The sequence below is a fragment of the Temnothorax longispinosus genome, chromosome 3 (assembly GCF_030848805.1).
Source record: "Temnothorax longispinosus isolate EJ_2023e chromosome 3, Tlon_JGU_v1, whole genome shotgun sequence".
NCBI classification, from domain to species: domain Eukaryota; kingdom Metazoa; phylum Arthropoda; class Insecta; order Hymenoptera; family Formicidae; genus Temnothorax; species Temnothorax longispinosus.
In genome coordinates this window covers 11,619,634-11,643,442 of record NC_092360.1, presented here as the reverse complement: position 1 = coordinate 11,643,442, position 23,809 = coordinate 11,619,634, and the positions used below count along the sequence as shown (strand labels likewise).

The 23,809-nt window shown below is 38.9% G+C and overlaps 1 protein-coding gene across 4 annotated transcripts; it reads right to left on the bottom strand.

Moving 5' to 3' along the window:
• Positions 1–1,039: 1,039 nt before the first annotated feature.
• On the bottom strand, positions 1,040–22,951 carry Actn (alpha actinin). Of its 4 annotated transcripts, XM_071774441.1 has the most exons (15): positions 22,112–22,263; positions 21,459–21,595; positions 9,092–9,326; positions 8,483–8,818; positions 8,138–8,227; positions 7,643–7,728; positions 7,040–7,385; positions 6,680–6,956; positions 6,435–6,606; positions 6,116–6,352; positions 5,954–6,038; positions 5,684–5,787; positions 5,360–5,599; positions 3,973–4,269; positions 1,040–3,885 (listed from the first exon to the last, which is right to left on the bottom strand). In XM_071774441.1, the coding sequence occupies exons 2-15, from the start codon at positions 21,558–21,560 to the stop codon at positions 3,727–3,729; spliced, it is 2,766 nt and encodes a 921-aa protein (XP_071630542.1). In that variant the 5' UTR covers positions 21,561–21,595; positions 22,112–22,263; the 3' UTR covers positions 1,040–3,726. The 4 variants fall into 4 exon arrangements, with proteins under 4 accessions (XP_071630542.1, XP_071630540.1, XP_071630539.1 ...); XM_071774439.1 differs by lacking the exons at positions 7,643–7,728; positions 22,112–22,263 and adding an exon at positions 22,736–22,951 and having other exon boundaries at positions 8,142–8,227; XM_071774438.1 differs by lacking the exon at positions 7,643–7,728 and having other exon boundaries at positions 8,142–8,227.
• Positions 22,952–23,809: the final 858 nt, after the last annotated feature.

Below are 23,809 nucleotides of genomic sequence, written 5' to 3'. Positions count from 1 at the left end.
CTCATTAAAAAAAATTGTTTTCTTGTTTTTCGGCTAGAAGTATTGCAATAATACATATGAAATAGAATCTTTCATTTTAATGACTTTCGTCTAAAATTTCCTCTTAGATTTTTTTCCATCTTTGTAAAACTTTAGTGGCCTTTTTGAGGAAACTGACTCGTCTACAGTTGTTGACTACGAAGCGGGCTATTTTCGGGCAATCATTCCGATGAAAACGTATTTCGTCTACTTATTGTACGAACGTGCAATAGCCATATAATCGAGCGAAAACGCAGAGCGGTGATATTATCGTTAAAGTCTCTTTATGTAAATATTAATAGTGTTATAAGTAGCGTGTAAGATAAGCGTATACTTTTCGCGTGGCATACTGGCGGGCGTAAATTTTCGCGATTAAGGTATCCCTCTTTACGTAAAGTACGTCCACCCGATAAAGAAATATACGATAAACCTTACTCGATTCTCATCGGCGCGTCGAGTAACATCGGATTTGTATGTATCGAAGAATTTTTGTACTTGAAATAAAAGCCATTTAACCGCACACACGCACGTGTCTATTGTACATTTCCTTAAAAAAATGAGTCGTAATAAAGACAATATTAAGGTACCATTATTTTAAATAAAGCGAACTATTTTGCATCAACCTATTAAAGGAAATTCTTAGATGAGTACGAATATCACGACACGTTTTATCGAAATTAAAAAATTAAAAAAGGAACTCTATGATGCGATATGAATACTGCCACATCGAGGGGAGAGGAGAGAAGAGTAGACCAAATAGGATTTGCTCTTTCGGGGACTCCCGCAAAATGAGCAAGACTCGAAACGTCAACTTAATTTGTTCTACAAGGTAATTGAAAACCGAGTGTCGCACGACCGAGTACGATGACAGCCCCGGCGAGACTCTCCATTATTTAGTAAAGGATGATTTATTGACAAGAATCGATTTCTCTTCTTCTATAGATTTCTCCCTAGTCCAGCTGATCTTATACGGAGAGGCACAAACAAACGAAACTTCATACTCGGACGCAACAGTATATACTTATTTTTCAAAGATTTTTCTTTATTTTCCCCGATATTCTTGCGTTTCACAATGTTATTTGTTATTAATCTAGTTTAGGAAGATGAAATGGGCAAAACAAGTATACAGTAGTAGCTGATAAATGTAATGCACCGCGAGACGATCGTGTTTCAGCGAGGTTTCCGTCGAACTGTCGCAATTTCATAAATATTGTTTCATGAAATAATAATTAATTACAATTGTACGTGTATGCTATATATATAAATGAGAATGTATTCGTTTGCATAACAATATTTGACAATTGTTCAGTAACGAGGTATTCGGAGACGTCACTTTCGAATATTCGTTTACGGATATCGCGATGCGTCGGATATGTGTATATATATTGTATATTTTTTCCAAAGTATACGCTTTTTTGGCATTACGTATGTTTTCCTCACGTGTGTGTGTACGTATACATGTGAAAAAGTGCGTGTGTGTATCGTTTATTTGCGTGTATACTGTTCCAGCAGTTAATTTTCTGCTGTTCGCCTTTTCTCGTATTATTACTCGTCTCTCCGTGTGCCCAATATAGTATACTCTGAGAGAAAAAGAAGAAATAAAAAGGAATGAGAAATTAAGTAAACTCTCAAAAAAGAAAAAAAAACGCGTTAAGACGGATATGGAAAAGCGCGTTAAAGCCGCAAAAAGCGAACGAAAAGAAAGAAAGAAAGAAAGAAACTTACAGTATACTTTCGCCGATAGAAGTAATTGCATTTCACACACACGAGCATTTTTATCGAGAGATTGACTTTTCACAAGAATTCGAACAATAATGATGACTTTGACGTCACTTTTGATAGATAAGGCTCGTATTAAAAAATGTGATACGAGAAATGGTAGCTGCGATTTAGAGATTTACATGGTGGACTCTATATTACAATTAGCGCCTTATCGCTCTTCGCGGATATTTATAAAAATAAATACTTTAAGAAAAGTATTCCGTTCACTACCGTAAAATAGATATATATATTTATCTATATATGGAGCGATATAATAAATAATTATTAAAGTCAAATAAATAAATAAATTTGCTTCGTTCAGCATATGCGTTTCGCGTATCTTTAATATACGATTTACAAAGTATATAAGGCGACGGCTTATCGTTTAAGGATTCGTAGTGCCGCGCTCATAAAAAAAATATAGATATTATTCGATTTCGAACATACGTTTTCTGGATACTTAGCGAGAAAGTCGATTTATATATCGTTAAGACTCGCAAAAATTTATTATTATTACCCTCCTGAGTTTTTAGTACCTTGGCGGTTTCTCTTTTATTTTGATGTTTGTGCGAACATTGATCTATGGCTTTACAGAGTGTGCACACTAATAAAGATACTAATAAAGATACAATAAATTCTGTCCAATCCAAATCCATTATTAAATTCGTGTCACACTACAATGGCAAAAATCGTAAGTCTAAAAATATATGTATATGTCGCAGAAATTTCGTGTAATTCGTTTTTTCGTAAAATCCTTAGAGAATCGACAAAAAACCGTGATATTGTGGAATAAATATACATTATAAATAAAATATAAATATAAAATTTTATATATATATAAATTAATAAAAATTTTAATTCACAATTTCACTAACAGAGCCCATGATTTTGCAAAATCACTAAAATCTCTTAGTAAAATTGTGTAATTTTTATTCATTCCACAATATCCTGTTTTTTTGTAAATTTCCTAGAGATTTTGCAAAAAAAATTACACGAATTACACGAAATCTCTGCGATATATATATCTCTTTCGCCGTATAATCATATACAAAACTAGGATATGGAACTTTAGAACAAATATCCCGATATATATATGTAGAGAAAATATAGTATATAAATAGTACTAGTAGTACTATTCTAGTAATAATTCGGAGAGCCTCTAGTATCAATGCACTCACTAACTACGTATATTTTATTACGTGAGCTTCTTTTTACCATAATTGCCAGACTTAAATATGGCTTCAGATGCAATACATTTCCATTCGAAAAGAGGAATTGTAGAAGATCTTATCTATCATTGGCACTTATATTTTCAAAAAGACAAAAATAAAATTTAAATTGTCTCGTTCCAGCATAGGCTACATGAAAAAAATAGAAGAATAAGCATGTAGCAAAACGTTCTTAGAAGAGTACATTAATTTCGAATTACGTGTTTACACTTAGGTTTCCTATCTTTTTAACGAAAGGTATCCAAATATTCATATTTGATACTCATTATTGTCGTGTTAACAGACTTATATAAAAGCTACGTAATCTTCTTTCGTACGTATATTTGATATGTAATTTCCATTCGTGTGGAAGAGATATTCTTAGTTAATACCTATTTTGACACACTTAGATCCCTTTGCGTTAAAATGACATCGCCTGCTTTCTTACTAGCCCCGGACAGTTCCAACAACCTCGAGTATATATGCGCACGTACAATTATTAGTATTTAACGTAATGACCGATATTATTGTACGTATTGTACTCTCTCACACTGAGTTCCGATTTCGTAAAACGTATCGCCACATGAAAATACGTTGATGCGTTAGCGTACTAAAATAGTAGGAGAAATTTTTAGGCATTGTTCACCTGTCATTGTCGAATATCTGATCTGTTTGTTTTTTCATATTTTTTTCGATATCATTCCGTATCAAATAATATCGATTTTTACATTACGTTCATCTACAGATCAGATTCGCCATATAGAGCCGTCGAGAAGGAGCGGTAGTCCAATGCTCCAGGCACAGCGCTCGGTCCTTTGAACGGAGGCATTCGCTGGATGCAGTATTCTGCCTGATCCGGTGGTAATTCTCTCCTCAATTCGTCTGGCAAGATGTAAGGCTAAAAGACAAGAATTTACGATTTAGATCGAACGACAACGAGACTTTCGTCGTTGTGGATTAATCACGAAATATCAAATATTTTTACCTTGTCGCCAGCAAGAATGCGGAAACTGTCGATGACTTGTTCTGCCGTGTCAGTATCGGTGGACTCGCGTGTCATAAAGTCAAGGAAGGCATCAAAGTGCACATAGCCTGAATTGTTGGGATCGACGATAGCCAGAATTCGTTGAAAGTCGATGTCGCCTTGCCTGTCCTTTCCGATAGAGTATCCCAGAGACACGAGACAGGATTTAAACTCGTCCGGTGCCAATCTGCCTGTCCTATTCTTGTCAAAGTGGTTGAAACTGCTGCGGAATTCATTCAGCTGCTCCTGAGTAATGCCCTGAAACAGAAATGCATTTACGCTTGTTTTTAAAAGGATCATAAGCGAAATCAAGAATGTTAATAATAACATAGAGCTTGAAACACAAGCTCATTTATTTATTTATTATTTAAATATTAGCGTATTCTCAATTAATTTTTTAAAAAATGTATAACACAGTTTTGAATTTTATAAAGACTTTTTAGGAAGACTTGATGCTACATATCAATTTTCAATAAAAAAGATTATTAAAAATGACTAATGGCTAAATCATGAACTAGATAAATTTACGTTTGATATATAAAGAATATCATATAGAAAATATCTTCAAAAATTGAAGCAATTTCACCACTTTTAAAACAGTTTTTAACCCTTTAAGAAATAAGTTTTTATATTTATAAGAAATATGAATAAAACTAATATTTTCGTCATCTAAAATATCTGTAGAAAGTTCTAAAGGAAACTTGGCAATGTAAACGTAGAAAGTTTCCATATCGAAGTTTTTATATTGAAGTTTTCTGATGCTAAACTACATCGTTCTTCTTCTTCTAAATAATCGAGATATAAATATTGCATCGTATATTTTGTTCACATAACCTCATCGTCTATTATAGAATCCTCAAGCTCCTTTAATAAGGAATCAGCCTCCTCTTTTTCTGACTCTTGCTCTTCTTTTGGTTCTTCCTCTTCTTTCTTTTGGTTTTTACCATTTTCCATTTGTTTCAACATTTTCCGCAATTGCTTTTTGCTAATACAAATGCTTTCACCTTATGATCGACGATCCAATACGACAATTACCAATAGTTTTCATTTGTTTCATGTTACCAAACTATTTCTTCAACGATAAAATTTCGTTAAAGATGTAAGTTATTTATATCTTATAATAAGAGATATTTTACGTTTCTGCATAAACAAGCAATTATATTCTTTACATTCCTGATTCTTTAAAAATTTATATAAATGCTCTTTTCAAATATATCGGTACTTAAGGTAATGAGATTGGTAATAACCTTCTAGGTATAAAAAAAAAACGTTAATTCCCACTGGCTACCTTGCCTTAACATTCCTCTAGAATGACGTAGATATGACTATTTGAGTAATTTAGAAATACCTTTGAATCTCTAGTGAGAATTTGATTTTCGACTTCGTTAACGTTGCGATTGATCGAGGTCAGAAGCTGTTCCCAACCGACACGCAGCGTCTCCATGGTATACTGAGTGTAGCGGTTCTCGAAGATCATGCCTTCCTGAACCGCTTGGTGGATCTTCTCCAATTCCTCAAGATGAGCCTTGTATTGATATACTGCCTGTTCGTATTCCTTCAGACGATGTAACTGATCCTCGAGAGTTCCCTGAAATATAAATGCAACATTTAAAATTCCGTGAAATATATAAAGTATAAACGATAGATAACTCTCTATGTAAGATTAATTCACCTGAAGACCGAGACCAATCGCGGTGACGGCGTCCAACTGACGTTCTATCCATGGTCCGACAACATTGGCTTTCTCGGCGAACTGTCGTCTAAGCAGTTCATTATCTATTTTCACAATTCAGGAAATATCTTTCAAATGCACATTTAACCATTGAAAAACTTTTCCTTAAGCCGTAATAAAAATTTTTATTCAACATGAAATTTACTTAACATTATGAGTCAGTAAATATCAAAAGAAAGTTAAATAATCGATATCATAAAGCAAGGATACTTTGTTGTTTGCGAAGTTCAGCAGCCAGGGTACCGTCACGTTGAGGGACTAATTGTCTAACATCACTCCATTTCTTAGTAAGGTCCTAAGAAGATAATATTGATTAATTTAAGGTGAATCTCTGTATCATAAATATATTCAACAATTTATCCTTCGACATACCATTGCAGTGAGAGCGGTGTAAGGATTCTCTAGGCCGCCAGGAATCTGATATTGTTTAACTATGGATTCGACCTCGCGCACCAATCCCACAATTGAATTGTACTCCTTATCTGCTTCGCCCAGAGTAGCCTTGAACGCAGCGTGCGCGTCCATCAGACCTTGGATCTCCTCCATCGTGTGGACGATAAACATGTCCACTAGATCTTCTCTGGTTCCATCCAACCAATTGTTGAATGGCTGAAAATCACGCGACGTCAGACGTTACACTCGGGTAAAAAAAAGAAACCGACAATTTTTGCAAATATAGTCAAGTGCTCACAGCAGCGCGCTTGGCAAACTCCAGATGTAAGACGTCTATCTTCTCCAGGATTTTCTCGGCTTCGTCGAGAGCTTGACGTCTACGTTGGGTGAGTGTACCCAAGCGATCCCACTGATCGCAAATGCGTTGGCATCTGGCGTTCACAGATGCGCTGTCATGATACTCAAGAGTGCTGTAACAATAGAACACGAACGTTACAACGGCCAAGATAATCGTCCGAGACAGATTTCAAGTTATGAAATTACTTGAGTTCTTGAGCGATAGCCGCGATCTGCTCTACGCGATCTTGATGAGCCGCGAGATCTGACTCAAAGGCCTCGTGCTTTTTCTTTAAGGCCTTGAGATCGTTTAGTTTACACTGTCGGAAGTGTTGAGACGTGAGCATCTCTTCTTTGCCGGCGGTCCAATCTTCGTGAGCATCTGCCTTGTGCTTGAATTTTTGCGCCAGATGTTCCAGTCGCTCCAGACGCATCATCTCAGACAATAACCAGTCCTCGAACGTCTTCTCGGCTAATTCCAAATCTAAAAATAATTTTTGACATATTGTTATTTTACTCGAAAAATATATAGTAAGATATATAAAGGGACTTTGAAAAAAAACTCACTTCTCCACGCTTTATTTATGTCGGACACCATTTTTCCTTCCGTGGGCATGTACGCCGGCCTATTGCTCAGCCTCAGCTTCGTCTGAAGAGTATTGAAATTCGTCTCCAGCTTGGCTTTCTGTTCGACACGCGGCGGCTTATGCTTGCGCCGATACGTCCTGTACTCCTCCAATTTCTTTTGACAACCAGCGAGGGAATTGTCGGTCTGCCGGTTCGCGAGCCATGGTAGCGTTCGTCGTATCCATTCGAGCAAATCGGAAGCCAAGCGCTCGTATTCCTCCATGAGACGCTCGTTCTCTTGGTTCACCTTCAGTACCTTGCAGATTCTGTTGGCCGCTGTCTCTGCCTACAATAAGAAAGTGCGCATTTCTCCCCTTACAACGAATTCTTGGATTGTGTTTGTATATTTGAAACATATGTAGTTTACTTCCATTGAGCAAGACACATGCAATCGTGAAAATAGCCATCTAGAAATGTAAATAAGAAACTTGAGATATATTAAATGTCTGAATTTTTTGCTCCGCGAGTTAATAATATATTTCAATGCGCATACAAATAGTCAACGCGTTTGTTACAGGTTAATTTGAATTGCAAAACACACACCTTTTGAGCACCGCTAAAACAGTGGTAGTATGAGGAAACATAGGTCATCACGGCCCTCTCATCAGGCATTGCCGTATTTCGCATATCTAGAAAAACACATTCGAAGAAACTCAAACCATGCGTTGTTAGCGGAAAAATTTGCCGTTAAAAATTTAATTAATTTTAACAGTAAACAAATCCGGCAAGGAGCGGAATGTCATTAGTAATTCTCACAATATAATTCTCACATTATGCTGGCAAAAATAATATGACATTGTCACCGTATCTTTTAATTATAATTAAAAAGTATTACGGAACACAGTGCGTAGTTTGTTTCGGTCCTCTGGTGAAGTAATTAAATTAAGACAATAGCAAGGTAATCGATTAGCAGGTTCAAACGTCATTAACGGTTAGCATACAATTCCTTTAATTATAATTCGCTTTAACGAAGGATAGAACAGGTCGTTTTTACGACGGGACAGGAACGAGGGAGCAACACGCATTTTTCTTTGACGCTGACCTGCTGGGCACCTTGGAACGCGTGGTAGTAGCAGGACACATACGTCATGATAGCTCGCTCATCCGGCTTGGGAGTGTTGATCAAATCTATATGATATCAAGGGAACATATAAACATTAAGTGTTTATACATGTCATGTTGTCACTCAAAAAAATCCAATCGTAGTTCCATCCTATACGGCGAAAATTGAAAGGCAAATATCTAATCTCGGCGATTCGATACAATCGTTTCCTCAATCCTATCAAATAGAGTGACGAACGTGTGTCCCATATTCCTAAGCTGTATGTCCCTCTATTACAAGTACCTGAACGTTTTTAATTTAATGTTTAATTTGATACTTACCATCGGGATCTAACATGCGAGGAATGTCGAGATACTTTTCAGCGACATCAAAGGCAGTGTTCAAGTTCTCTAGCGGGTTATCCTTGCTGAGTTTGTTGTAGTCGATCAAGTCGGGCCGATGACGATGGATAAGAGCGCAGAACGCGAGACCATCCTTGAAGGACAGGTGGAAGTTTTGAACGTTGACGTTCTTGTACGGTGCCGTCTTGCGTTGGCACCAAAGCAATAGTCCCTCCTTCGCAGTCATCTCCTCCACGGAGATATCCTGGATCGCGAATCTCAAGATAATGGTCCATATCATTCCCAAAGTCATCTTTAAATTGCCGTCAACGATTTCTGTCAAAAAGTTATCGACAGTTGAGGAGCGTACAAGATAATATAAATTATATTAATTCTGCAATTATTTTTACGTTATTAAAATATAAAAGTGTGAACGTTATTAAAATATAAAATATAAAAGTGTGATGTGATCACTAAAAATCTAATAAACTTTTATTTTTATAAGATATACTATCAGTGCGTAAAAAATAAATATTTTACACGATTTAGCACACTACACTTTTACGCAATGATTGATTATGTAAAGAATTTCAAGAGAGAAAAACGTACCTTCCGCGCCAATTGAAACCAGCTTGACGCCCTTACTGGCGATATAATCAAGGGCCTTGTTAACGTTGGCAATCTTGTGGAACCTCATCTTGCCTCTGTCGGGCCTCGGAAGGGTCTCCCCTGAGATCACCTCAAGCAGTAACATCAGTTTCAACCCATTCCTAAAATCGTCTTCGATCGATTCGATGGCAGTGCCTGCTTTGCGTAGATGCGAGTTGCACCAAGCTGTGAATGTCTGAGGACATAAAAAAAAAGGAATCAATTAATCTGCGTTCGGCAATCATAAGTTGGTGCTGAGCAAGTCGAGGGTTGATGTACAATTAACCCTCGCCGCCTATCTGCTTTAGAATTTCATGTAACTCACATGGGGTCGTTTTGACCCCTTATTATTACTCATTTTTTACAGATTTCTAATATATAAACATTTTTGTTAAAATAAAAAATAACAAAAAGTATAAATATTGCTATAAAAATTACTCGGAATCATTATCCGCGGTAAAACAGCGAGGTTTTCGCCATTTTCAAGCGCGTGAGGTCAAAGAAGATCCCAGATGGGTGGCGAGGGTTAATAGACAGAAATAATACAGATAATAGCGAGACAATCAGAGAAGGGCTGTTCGACCGAAACGGTGTACCTAATTTTTTACACGAACAATGTGCCATGAAGAAATAAATCATTTACAACAGGGGATTGAGTTTCTCTGCTATACTGCTTAGTGTATATTTTAGTAGCGACCCCGATCCCTCCCGCTATATATATCTTCTGTCCTGGTTCTTAAGCCACGCTTTCTATCGTTCTCCGCAATGATTTTCGGATAAACTTTCGATATTTTTCTGCGATTGTGAGACAAGTGCACGATCTTGTTAAAAAGCCGTTCTTACGCGCAATGTCTCTTGCTTTTTGAAATACAGCAACAGCAGATCAGGAACCCCGGAGCCCCCGGAGGCAAATCTTGCAGGACAGTTTCCGAATTAAAAAGATAATTGTTTACATTGTGTTAGATTAAAATCTCCGTAATCGTCGTCGCGCGACAAATCGATCTCCAACGTCAGCTTCCGTGGTATAATCTCCGTTTTTTTTTTCGGCGCGGTGAAATCGCGACGATTTTCGCGATATAAAAAATCGCATGATGTAAATTACGTCGACGACGTTACGATCGAGGCGTGTCCAAGGAGTCGAGCGGAGATAAATCCTGGAGGGGAGTGCCGAGCGCGAGTTCGCGGAATGTTTATTCGAAAATCGCGGAGTGAAGCGCGGCATTCTCGATCGGGATCGGTAAAAAAAGGTCCCGGTTGCCGACGATCGAAATTTTCGAGTTGGAAAAATATTGCGTGAAATTCAATACGGCCGGCGTGAAGCCCACGACGGGCCAATTTTGGACATGAGCCACCCTCCTAACGTCTCTCTCTCTCTCTCTGCACGCGCGCTCTAAGATCTATTTGTAAAACATTGACTCCTCCCGCACCCGAGTATTAAAGCATTTCCGACGGCATTTCCGAATTCGCCCGTTATTTAATAATTTAACTGTCGACGTAATTCTCATTCTTACGTCACCGATCATGCACGTCGTCGGTCGTCGGGCGAGAAAAACATGTATAGACGTATGTTTGCAGTTGCGGTCTACGATCCACCTGCGCGAGGCATTCGCAATTGAAACACTCTCGTGCTTTCGTTCGGCAAATAAATAATATCGCGCTACAAAGCGTTGAATATAATTAAAGGCTCTAATCCGTCGATAAAATGTATCGCGCGATACATTTGCACGAATTCGTAATTTAATACTCTGTCGTTGAAAAAAGTCTTCCGTGCACGCGCGAATGATGTGCTGTATCGATGGAAAATACAACCAGACGCACAGCTCACGGATAAGGGACGTCCTCGAGGATGAAGAAATGCGATAGCCCGATATATTTGCTGATAACACATTATTTCTATTTCTGACCGTTTATACGTTACGTGGTAACACGACCACTCGTTTTCCGCGGGCCTATACGCCGACGAGTGTGCGCACGGCCGTTTTCGAAGACGATTTACACAACGGACGGCAAATATAATATCCTCCCCCGAGATTTACGCCACGCAATCTACGAGTCGAAAAGAAATTCTGGTCGAGAGAGAAAATTTCCAACGTCCAACCGGTCGCGTTGCGTACGAAAAAGAAGTGTACATTACTTTGTAAATAAAGAGCTATTTTTAGAAAAGAGCCGACATTTATTTCCTTCATTCAATTGCAAAGTGACTGAAGACGCAAGCCAGCTTGTTTATTTTACATTTAAAGTTTCTCGTTCATAATCCTGTAGTGCGATGCTGATTACAATATTATAATAGTTTGAAAAGCAATACTGAATCTGTAATAATTGTATTTAATTTCTTTTAATCAAAATTACAAAAGAAAATTATCTTTATAAACGATAAACCCTTTTTATTCAGTGCTATACATGTCGTTTGAAAAGGTTGCGCTTCATCGTGATTATTTTTCATAAATGTAACATTTATCGTTACATTGACGGGCCATTATTTTCAGAACGATTCGATCATGCTGTCGCGTCATACTCCGATTAACGCGATTGATATACGTAAAGTATGAAGAGAAACGATCGCTTTAGAAGCGTTGTACGCTAATGTGCGCGCATGTAAAACTTTTATAAGATGTATCTAGTTTCTTAAGTTGCCGTCTCTTCTATCTGCTTCTCGTATTATCGTCTATCCAAGATAATACTATCTTGCTATCGTCAAAAGCTCTGGCGCTCATATCCGTATATATATTACGATAACATCGTTGGTGTCATCGGTGGCACCATTACAAATTTTGTTCCTCCGTGATTCATCGTCATCTCTCTACAAACCTTAATGTGTATGACACACGCTAGTACATTAAAGATAATATAAACACTATCGTGTTATTCTCGACGCGCGTCCCGCGTTATTTCGGCGCACGATTTTCGAGGGTTATCTCGCGATCGACAAAATTTAAATAAACATAATACTCAACTATAGATACATAATATTTAATTATATTTATTAAGGACGTAATTAATATAGGTATGCCTCCACATGTAACATATTCTAGTTAGTAATTTCTGCTTAATTTCTGCTCCAAATATATTCGTCGTGGAATTTTCATCGATAAGAAGAAAAAAGGCAAAGAAAAAAGAAAAGAAAACTTTTCGTTACGTACTGTATTGAACATAATTATAATTTTTTTAAATTTCCTAACACTTATTTTCCTCATTAGCGCAACTTTGTCATCATTATTCACATTAACATGTATGTGTGTGTCGACTATGAGTAAATAAATTTATACAAAAACAGCCTAAACGCCCTTCTCCGTGCAATTCACATAATCAAAATCTTCGCGTATGATTTTTTACGCGCTACTCTATTTCTACTCCAAAAATTTGACAATAGTCTACGTTTGTCTGTGCCCCTCCTGTCATCCTTATCGGATCGTTTCGTGTCTTATCGAAATATATGCGCGTGCACATATAGTGTAATCTTCGATAAAGCGCAACATCGTTTAAGCTTCAAGTTTAAAGCGAAAACGTCGCCGTCGCTTGCATTTGCAAAATGTTTGTTCTAGGTTTGTCCTATCGCCGCTTATTTTCTGTCTTCTGCAGACAGGAATGTATGCTTCTATCATGTTGCATTAAATTTGGCAACGAAACAGTTTAATTACGGATCAGTCTGCAAATGTAATCTTTCTCATGAGAATGTCAACGAGTCTCAACGAGTTTCTCAAAGCTCTTCTCCGAGCCGTTAATTTATATCTAACGAGGAGTAATTTGATAATCTCTGTTAATTATACATATATGCAAATTGCATTTAAATTATATTTAGATTGCACAGAAAGGATTTCTCAAAGTGCTGACGTCTCAAGTACGTCTCGAATTAATTCGCCCTTAGGAATATATTACTTCAATAAGTCTTCGACGAAGCATGTACTATTTATATCAAAATATTCGACGTTTATTGAATTTTTTTATTTATTATACATAAAGTTATAACAATAGATAACTTTCGCAACTTCATCACGCATCATCTTTGAGAATTGTCATTTCTAAGATATATTATCAACGTTCATTAATAAACGTCAATTCACTGATAAACGTCATTGACAATTTTCCAGTAGGCTTTGTGCAGATAGATCCGAATCACCATTCTCTCGAGAAGATACATCGTTGCCGCTATCGTGCCTAACGGGTCATTGATAAGAGTACGCGTCTTGGCACGAGGGTGAAAAATTTAACGGGGAGCTTGAATCGCGGAACACGTGGGCGGGAGATGCAGTCCGTAATTATTACTACGACCTTTCGAATGAGGCCAATATCTAGCCAATATCTAAAATAGTTAATCGTGGGTGTACAGCGAAATGTCTGCATGATGAATCCGCGTTTGGCGCACGCAGCTGCGTGCAGCCGAAGAACCATCCTCGCCCAAGAAAAATAATCGCGACTTTCCACGCTCTATTATTTCCGCCGTTGTCCGCTGTTGCTTTGCATTTATTCGCGCGAGCTGTATCTTCTTCTATACCGCATAACATTTCTATTTTCATGGTTTCCCTCGATATTTCACAACCAGAGAGGCCTGCCGATTCTGTATTTTTTTCGCAGCATAAACAAATGTTGGCATTTTTGCGATCATCGGGCGAGATCTTAAGTGCGTCTTCTAATAATAAATTTTATATCACGACGATTATTAGTCTTGTAAAGCAATTTTTTATGCCAAAGTTAAAAATGTAATTTTACATATTATTAAATTGATAATTAATTTAAGTACAGATGCCAAAAAGCATCTTATACATCTATAAAGAATTCATCGCGAAAAATATCGCCCCAGCCAGAATTTAAATTTGATTCCATATTTCTTTCGGAAGAGAATAGATGCGATCATTTTTATTCAATTGTAAACCAATTTGCGTATATTATCTATACGCAAATCGGTTGAATAGAATTCAATCCGTATATATTGAATTCTTCCTAAAAAACGTAAAGTGTAAACCGATTTTATCGAAATATATTATTCAAGTTATTCGAACGGCAAGTTAGTAATCTCGCGTTAGTCTCTTATACGCTTGTTAGCTGCAACGAGGTTCGATCTTTAGTTAGATTATCCCCGATCTTCCATTCATGATCGTCGCATGATCGTGTTTAATAATGAATAATTCGCGGTTAAGAGAAACTTCCGAAGTTTCTCCCGGAAATTCCAAGTATATAATAAGTACAATATTCAAATCAAATCAAGATGCAATCGAGTATAAAAGTAAAATTATAGTAATAAAGTAATACACTAATAAAACTAAAAAAGTAAAAGTAAGGAACACAGCAAATAAGTACGAGGAATCAAGAGATCGCAAGTAGCTCGCGAGTATTTATTTTGTTTTTAATCGAATATATAAATATCTCTCTCTCTCTATTCTTTATTAAATATGGAGCCCTTCATTGTACCTATATATATCCTTCGAGAATACATCCTGCCTTCCCCACAATTGTCCCGTCTTATTATTATCTCATGTATCAGCAATGTTTCATTATACAACTTTTATTTTCGCTCTGTTACGTTTCGATCCATATCATCGCATGACAATGGTCTTAGTCAAAATATGGCATGCGTTGGCCGTCCGGTTCCAATTTGAGATTTGGCGCGCGGCCGAGCCCCCCAAAGGTTAACGATCCTGCTGTGGTGTGCGGAAAGAAATCGATCGAACGCGGAACGGAACCGTCGCCGTCGCCGGTCGCCGATCGCCGCGGTGGCTCGCGACCGGCGACGGCTCGGCTTTCACTTATCCGCAATCATAACGCGGATTACACGTTATCGGACCCCGTCGCTGTCGTCCGCGTAGGCGCCTTAAATTCTCGGCGACGATGCGATCTGCCAAATTGGCGCTCACCGTCGAATTCAAGTGCGCGAAAAGGAAGAGCAACCCGCATACCTGATGCGAATCGGCAACATCGACGAAATGAAAGTGACTCTTTCAAACGCGAAGTATCGTCGACAAATCGATTGACATTTAATCAACGTTCGACATTTCGTTTCAATTTTAACATTGCATGTCGCGATCGTAGCGTCATACTTAAAGTGTATCCCGCGAAAATTAAAAAATATAAGCATAACATTGCATTTTTTATATACTTAAAAAAAATATCAATCATAAATATATCTGTATATATAGAGGAGTTATGGATTAAAAGTTAGCCAAAGTCATATGCTCTAACAATAGTAACAATCGTAATTTATCTCATAATTTTAGAAAATCCAGAATTAAGAAAACCGTGATTAATATTAAAAACTATAATCGCCAACTTGACATATGTACTACATTTTTCCAAGTACTAGCAATTATATAGCTTGCAATATTACATATATTTTATTAATTTATATATATATATATATATATATATATATATATATAAATTATATACATGAATATGACACATTGTTGGTATCACGCGGGAAAACGAAGGATTAAATCGAGTCTCCCCGGCAATTTATCACCGGTGCATTTTATCGTTCGCACGAATGAAGCGCCGGCGCGATATTTCCCTCGAAATCTGAAGTCCGATCGGAGGATGTGGACCCCGACTATAATCGACGACATACGACTACACGCGTTATCTATTTATACGGTCTATTTATACGTAAGACGTATCAGAGACGCGTCGCGCGAACCGCCGCCGCCGCGCCGCCGCGGCCGCGAGAGTATCGCCGACGAGAGAGGTGCGCAAAGTATCCGCGATGCTATTGACCAGAGCAGAGCATCCGAAATCATCGCGTGCGACCAACATCCCGAGACGAATTTCACCGTCGATATTTAACACATTGATTGTCAAAATTAAACAACTCCGTTCCCAACGTCGATTTTTATATCAGCACCTTATTTTAATATGCTACTTTGAGTACATACCTATAATTTTTTACATCAAAACTCATAAGTTTTTATTTCCCCCTCCGAAAAATAGAATCAGCGAGTAGCTAGCGTCCATCTGTTGATCGCCAACGTGTTAATAAAAAAGAGGTTGTTTAAAGAAAGGGGTGGAAGAGATAGTAAAATGAGATAAGAACTTGTGATGACATACACAATTTATGTTCGTAAAACAAAAAACAACTACTGTATATGAATTGCCTATTCAGATTGTCTATTATACTAAATTTTTTAAACACTTCTAGATGCCAACGTAAAAATAATGCTATTGTTAATAGTACGTATATAAGTAGTACCTATAAATAAAAATAAATAAATTAAAGTATATACGAATATTATTATTAAATGTTACTAACAATAAGTTAATATCTCACTCCAGCGGCCGTTAGAAACTCAATTTATTGACCGGTAACTTTTTTCGTCAGCCGACATTTACCACACTTAATCAGACAAATGAACGTAGCGAGAAAGATGACGCACTCGCGCGGAAGATAATTTATAATTGCCAAAGATGCACTTCGGCGCAAGCCGTTAGTGCCCGTTATTCGGCTTAACCGTTCGAATTTACCTGGTGAAGATGCTGATTGCCGCGCTACGGACGACGGCACGGAATTAGTCTTAAAGCGATAACGAAAGATGAGTGTACATCGATACAGCGGAATTAATTGGCAGTTTCTAATTACACAGTATGCGTGAGATAACTCCGTCTGCGCGAGTAATCGTATACGGTCGGGATCATTGCAACGGAGTGGAAAATTAGCAGTCTTATTGAGCTAATATTAATTTTATTAAGGAAAACACATCGCGCGACGCTTTTGATATTATTCTGAGCGATCCCATTTTTCAAAGTACAGTTAGAAAAAGCGAGGAGTGTATACAAAGGAATCCACAAGTGGAACTATCTAACGTCATTGTCAGTTTAGAAGAAAATTTGTCGCAAGATGTACAAATTTAAAGAGAGATTTGATGACGTTGGAATGCATAACAAAAAACGAAAGAGACCTGTAAACTTAAATAAAAAAGAGGTATATAAAAAAACAGAAGAAAGGCCTATAATTCTAACTATTTCGTTATCTATTGTAATCAGTAATGATAAGCGCTAACTAAGATGTCACGATAAGTCTGAGAATAAACTTTAACAAATTTCGATGTGTTGCGTCGAAATATTGCGTAGTTGAACGTGTCGTATAGAAAGACGACCTTCGCAAACTGAGACAATTGCTCATGAAAAGATTTATGCTCTCGAAATTGGCTAAGATGTCAAATGTGCACGTGATGAACAATCAAACCCAAGGAGAATACTAACGACCGGGGTATACGTAAGAAATAGCAGCATGCTTGATCGATCAAGCGAACCACATATTAATAACAAACGAAATCATGACGACAGATGGTTGACATGTTTTATCTACGAGCTGATTCGACGAGCAATAACAAAAAATATTTACATATTTACGCTATAAAGTAATCGTGAGGGTAATAAACACCTGTTGCCAATATAAGTCGATGATCCAGAACCACCAGACGCTCTTTTATCCACAATCATTAAAGAAAAAGTTGAAAACATTATTAATATTTCATATCAAATATTAAATATCATTCAGCAATCGAATGTTTCGAGTAAAATATAATAATATAATTTCAAATTAAATATAATTTAATTTGAAATATTTTATTAGATTTAATGTTAAAAATACTTAAAAAGAAAATTATTATATATTAATATTATTATTAATAATAAATAAATATCATTATTGTAACAATATTATTAATAAAAATGTCATTTGTCTGTAGAATCTTATTATTATTAACAATATTATTAATATATCCAAAGTTCTCTACAGATAAATGACATTTTATTCTAGACTAGACTATTTATTTTAGAATGACAGCTAATTATTTAATTAGAAAAAGAGTGCGAAAAGTCTGTGGACAATTTTGTCCATTTCAGATGTAGGACGATTTTCAGAATCAAGGGCACGAAGGGACCCAGAGCGGGGCACGCAACGAGTACTAACGTTCGAATACTCCGAATAGATCTTCAAGATCGCGCTGCCTGAAAGCTCGGCGAGCAGCTGTTTCCGCGACCCATTTAAACGTCATCCGTGGAAGAAAAAAATTCCTATCGCAGGAATGTTTCGTGCGCGGCCGGCGCGCTCGGAGCTCCGGCCGACGCGGCGATGCGACGACGTGACGACCGATGATTTTACGAGAAATTCCCCTGTACAGTTAATCGGCCGGCGCGTGTCGTACAGTCGTACAACGTCCGCTTCCTCCTACGTGTTAGCGCATTTAACCGGTACTGTTAATTGGCACGCCCTGTCGTACTCTATCAATTCCAGACGAGTACCAGCCAGACCTAGACGAGTATGTAATGTAACTCGAATACCACGGTGGCGAGTTTCTCGATTTTCTCACGTCGCGTAGAAATATATGCATATATATATACCTAAGTAAACGTAGATATTCGTGATAAGGTGGGAACGCGCTCCCCTCCCCCCCCTTAAATTCTTGTAGTACGTTCTTTGGATCTTACGAAACTCTCGTAGCAAACTATCGTCCGTAATGATTTCATTTTAACTATATTAAATAGCACTGCAATTTAAAAATTGCAATAAAACCGTAACAAGGAGTAACACGTTTTTCGATGTAAATAAGGAATAGAATAAAATAAATAAAATATGTTAAATATGTAGGATGTGTATACTATTCTAGTATTTCTAACGACATGCTCTCCGATCAGTTTTAATTAATAATAATGAATGCATAATCAATAAACTTGTCATGTCAAGAGTTATCTGGAAGTGTTATCGCTTACAACGTGTAGATAAAAAGACCAATTATACTTGTATTTGATTTATTTGCGCATCCGTATATGAATGATATTTCATGTTTCTCACGAACGAGGGAGAAAGCCTAGAAAATCACAAATTCGTGTAAGTGAATTTAAGTTTTTTACTAATTTATTTTTCCAATCCTCCCAAAATCTCGTTTAATTTTACTTCTATCGATTTAATAGATCATAGACAGCTTCTTGTAAAAAAAAAACTCTGAAAGAAATGAGAGAACAAAATAAAAAATTTAAGAATATGACTGTTGCTTTTTGTGCCCCTCGTACTTCCTTCCGCTACTCCGAGTTCGCGGAATCGCATTGCTGTCATAAACGTTATTCGAAACGGAGCAACTTCGCGTAAGCTTTCCCGCGAAGCGTGAATAATAAACGTTCGATACGTTCCGCGCGGTTCGACGAACGGAATGAATTTTCGCGGCGACGCGACGGTGAGCCTCGGTAAATGCGGCCGCGCGTTTTCGGGCCGCGCGCGTTTCCGGAACGGAGCACGCGGATCTCTAAAATTAGAGGCGTTACGAAAAATGTTCGCTGGTCGGCGCGGCGCTGCGCGGCGCGATCTTTCCTGGACGCGTTACGCTTTATTGGCGTATGCGTAACCATTATCAGTAACGGCTTATCTAATACCTGACTTGACGTCGCGCCGTCGCTCCGGACGGCGCGACCCGGCGCGTCGGACTGGAAGGAAAAAAAGAGATAACGAGGAGGAGGAGGAGGAAAGGCTTCGTCAATGCGAAGGGGAACGACTACGAGTCATCGTGAAAATCACGGGCGTGACTCATTGCGCTCTTGATTATTTTTGTCATAAAGTCTGAAAATACAATCCGAAGGGCTGCGGCCGATATATGCGCGAAGAGGCGGGGGCTCCGGGAGAGCCTTGAGCGCCTGCCAAAAATGAAGAAAACACTTGCAAACGCATACTCGAGGATGCTCCAATTTATCAGTATCTAATGGCTATGTACGAAATGAAATTTTGTAAGCGAGAAAGAAAGAGATTAAAAAAAAGAGACGTTCACGCGAATAACTTTGCTCGAAGTTCAATTAGATAAATCGTATTTCCGCTGTTTTCCTATCATCCGACAGAGATAATTCCTTCCGAACACTTCCCATTAGAATAATGTTACGTTTTAACAACAAAGCGTGTAGGTATCACTTGAACAGATTTTTAATTCTATTACCTTCTTTTCGAAAATAATTTCTTAAACGTAAGAAGCGTCAAATGCAAGAGAAATGTAATCTTATCGCACGTCAGCTGCGATTAAATTACATTTGAAAAATTATGTTGTTTATACAAATCTATAATATACAATCCGTATGCTGTACATTTACATGTAATAATTAAGTTACGATATATAAATTATGTTTCGTTCTTTAATTCGTATTTTATAGTAATTATAAGCCATTTTATAGTACAATTATAAACCGTTATCTGATATATATCTGTCTCATTACTAATACCGATTTAATTCACAATATATACACACACGTCACCTTTTTAATAACAATAGAATTTTTTAGCAAAGGAGAAAACCATAAAATAAGTTTATTTCACGTTCATCGACACGTGTGTAATGTAATAAGAAAATTAATATAAAATGGATTTGTAAAAACGAACTGTTATCACATTACCGATACTCGAATTACTTTTCGATTAGTTCAGTGTTCCCTCCCTTCCCCTCTCCGATAAGATTTTGATAATCTAAAGGAATTGATAATCGAGATCGAGCTCGATTCTCTGTGCAAGTGACTTTTGGCAAATAAACACGATATTACCTACTGACTCTTGTTCCTATCGTTCTTTAACTACATTTTCTACGCTCGAACTCTTCTTTTTTTTTCACTCTCCACAGGGCGTGTCGTAAACGCAAAGAGAAAGACCCGGCATATGCTGTGTATATACTCTTGGTGTATGCATGTTGGACTCCGAGAAAGATACTTGGTCCTTTTCTGTTCTTTACAATAGGCAGCTGCGACCCACGTCAGATAAAAAAAGAAAACAATTTAATGTTTTCTCTCTCACCCTCTCTCCGTCTTTCTCTCTGGAACAGGTGTACACACATGCATATACCGGGTCTCTGCGTATCTACGGCCAGCGTGGGCTCGCTTTAAATGCGATGAGGTACAGCTGAGGAAAACAAATCAAAGATACTTTCTTCGAGGCCACTTTAACTGTTACTTTTCTTAATTGGGAAGCTTAATAGGTCGCGATGCGATTTTTTGCGAGGATCAATCACCTCGCGATCTTCTCCTACGAGTTAAAGTGTGAAAAAACGAAAGACGCTACGTTCGACGGAAATTCGTTCGTGTAAACTCGAAGGCGGGATCGCGAAGATTATTTGCGCAAACCGACGAGAGTTGAGAGTTACTCGTACAATAAAAATATAACGTGAAACGCGGAAAGGCGCAAGACGGAAGAATTTATTGACGGCTGTGCACGATCGGTGGCCGGTCTGATTTGTGGAAAACAAGACGAGCCCGTCCGGCTAGACTCGAAAGGACTGTCTGTCTCAAGGCGAAGGAAGGAGGGGAAAAAGAGAGAGAGAGAAAAAAAGGGAGGAAAAAAAGGGAAAAAATCTCAACTATGATAACACCCGCTCACCTTTTTCTGCTGCTTCTCCCAGGCGGGGTCCAAGAGACCCTCCCTCTCCCATTCCTCCTCCGGTGCCATGTATCCGTCCCCGTAGGCCTCCATGTCGTTCATCCTGCCCGCTCCGTGTGTGTGCGTGTCTCACGTTCCTTCAAACGCCAAAAGCTTGATGTCACACGACTTTGTTACAACGCTCGGCCCGTTACAACGGGAGAAGGATTCAGCGGCAGAACAGAGACAAAGCGAGAGAGAGAGAGAGAGTGACAGAGAGAAAGAGAAGGGAAAAAAATGGGAGAGAACCCCGGCGAGAGAGAGAGAGCCGCGAACGCTTCTCTCCTCGAAGCGGCCGAGAGAAACGCTCGATCGAAGATCGATATGCGTGCACCTCCTCGGCGTACGTACGTCTCGTTCGTCGCGGTGACAGCGTCGCGTGTACCGCGAAGGGGGAAGGGGTTCGAGATTTAAAAAAAAAAACAGAGGGGGGAAGAAAGAAGGGAAAAACGGCGAAAGCAATGGGGGAACGAGAGCGGTGACTAAGGGTCGGAGGTGAATATGAGGGGGGGAATTACGAGCGGAAGATTAGACGAGGGTAGACCAGTAGAGGGAGAGAGAGAGAAAAAAAAGAGAAAGAGAAGTGCAGCGAGACCCCGACGTGAAAAACGTACCCGCTAAGCCCAGAAAACGTTCGGTTTCGTGTCGTTCTTTCCCTCGCGCTGACCCCTCTGCCACGAGTCTGACATATACGATTTGCCTCGCCGGCGCACGATTCCCCCTCCCCCAGCCCTTCGCCCACCCTTCCCCGCAGCGCCCACCGCTCCGCCGTAGGGGGACGAGAGACGAGAGGGTCTCATTCGCTCTCCTCGCGGCTTCTCGCCGGGGGAGGGGAGGCAAGACCCCTCCCATTCCGACACCCTTCTAAATTCTCTTCTCATTCTTCCCTTCCCACCGCGCGATCTTTGTGTCAAGTGAATGCTCGACAATGCGAAAATAGCTCCGTTTTATCGGTAACATTTGTTTTGATCTAGCGGAGGAACGTGCGCCGTGGCGGGCACTGTCATGAGTGTCATGTTTGTGACAGTTCGCGATCGCGTCCCGTCAAACGTCAGGGGTTTTCGCCTCGTATTTGACGTACCCCGCGTCGTTACGTCGCTCGCGTAACGCGTGCGCCACCCCGAGAGAGTAGGGGTGGCAGCTGGCGCACGCGAGTGCGAGTGACGCGAAACAACGCGAATCTCGGCGGGGCCGGGGCGACGACACAGACCGGGTCTCGCTGTGGCCCGAAAACTAACCTCCGTCCTTCTCCCTCACGCGCGCGCGCGTACACACGCACGCACGCCGATCCGCAGCTCTCGCTCGCGAGGACGCAGGGGCGACGAAAATAGCGTCGGAGACGGACGTCGAGGCACCTCATTCACCCACACGCACGACTAAAATAGGACCAACGCGCGACCCGCGCGTAATTACCGAGTAGACCGGAGCGACGCCATTCCCGTGCGAGATCCGCGGAATCGCCCGCCGCCAACGGCACGGAGCAGCGCGTCATGTAGAAGGGAAATGTGCAGACGTGCGCGCATACGAATTACAATAACTACAATAATTCAGTTGTGAAACAAACCTAAGTTTCTCTTACAACTTAATTGTTCTTTTTTCGAAGAACAGACGGCTTGTTAATTAGATCGTCACAATGACAAAATTGAAAATACTATAATTACGAATTAATTTAACTGCAAACAAATACACTAACAATCGCGAACAAATTACAGTATAAATATCCTTTTTAACCAATTATCTAATATTAATTACATTAAAAAGTTATGAAAAACATATGACACAGCTATTCAAAAACTACTGAGAACTTCTCGTAGGATGCGAGGCCGATAATCTAGTTCCAGAAAAGCGAAAGGTGATTGGCCACCGCGCCGATTTCCAATTCAGAGTTTATCTTCTTCCTTCCAGTGTGGAGTAAAAAGGATAAAGTCTGAAATAGTACAGCCACAGTTCGGCAATAGAAAACAGCTGATCCCTTGACAAGTGGGACTCAATTGACCACGTAAATTGGCTGATTTAGAATAAAAATATCTGATTGGCTGATCAATCTCTGGCTAATTACAATAAAAAAAATTGCACAACAGACGTTATTGATTTTATTTTCTTGCATCATTGAGAAATAAATATTATTGAAAGATTATACCATAATTTCTGTTTTTACTTAATGCATTTTATTTTGTGTGTTATATTTCACGTCTCGCACGTCAATTTTGTTTATTACGTGCTGTTCAATCTACTTGTTTATATGTCACCATTCAAATTACTTATCAACGCTCTAAAACTTTCTGACTGTGCGACAGAGATGGTTCAATATG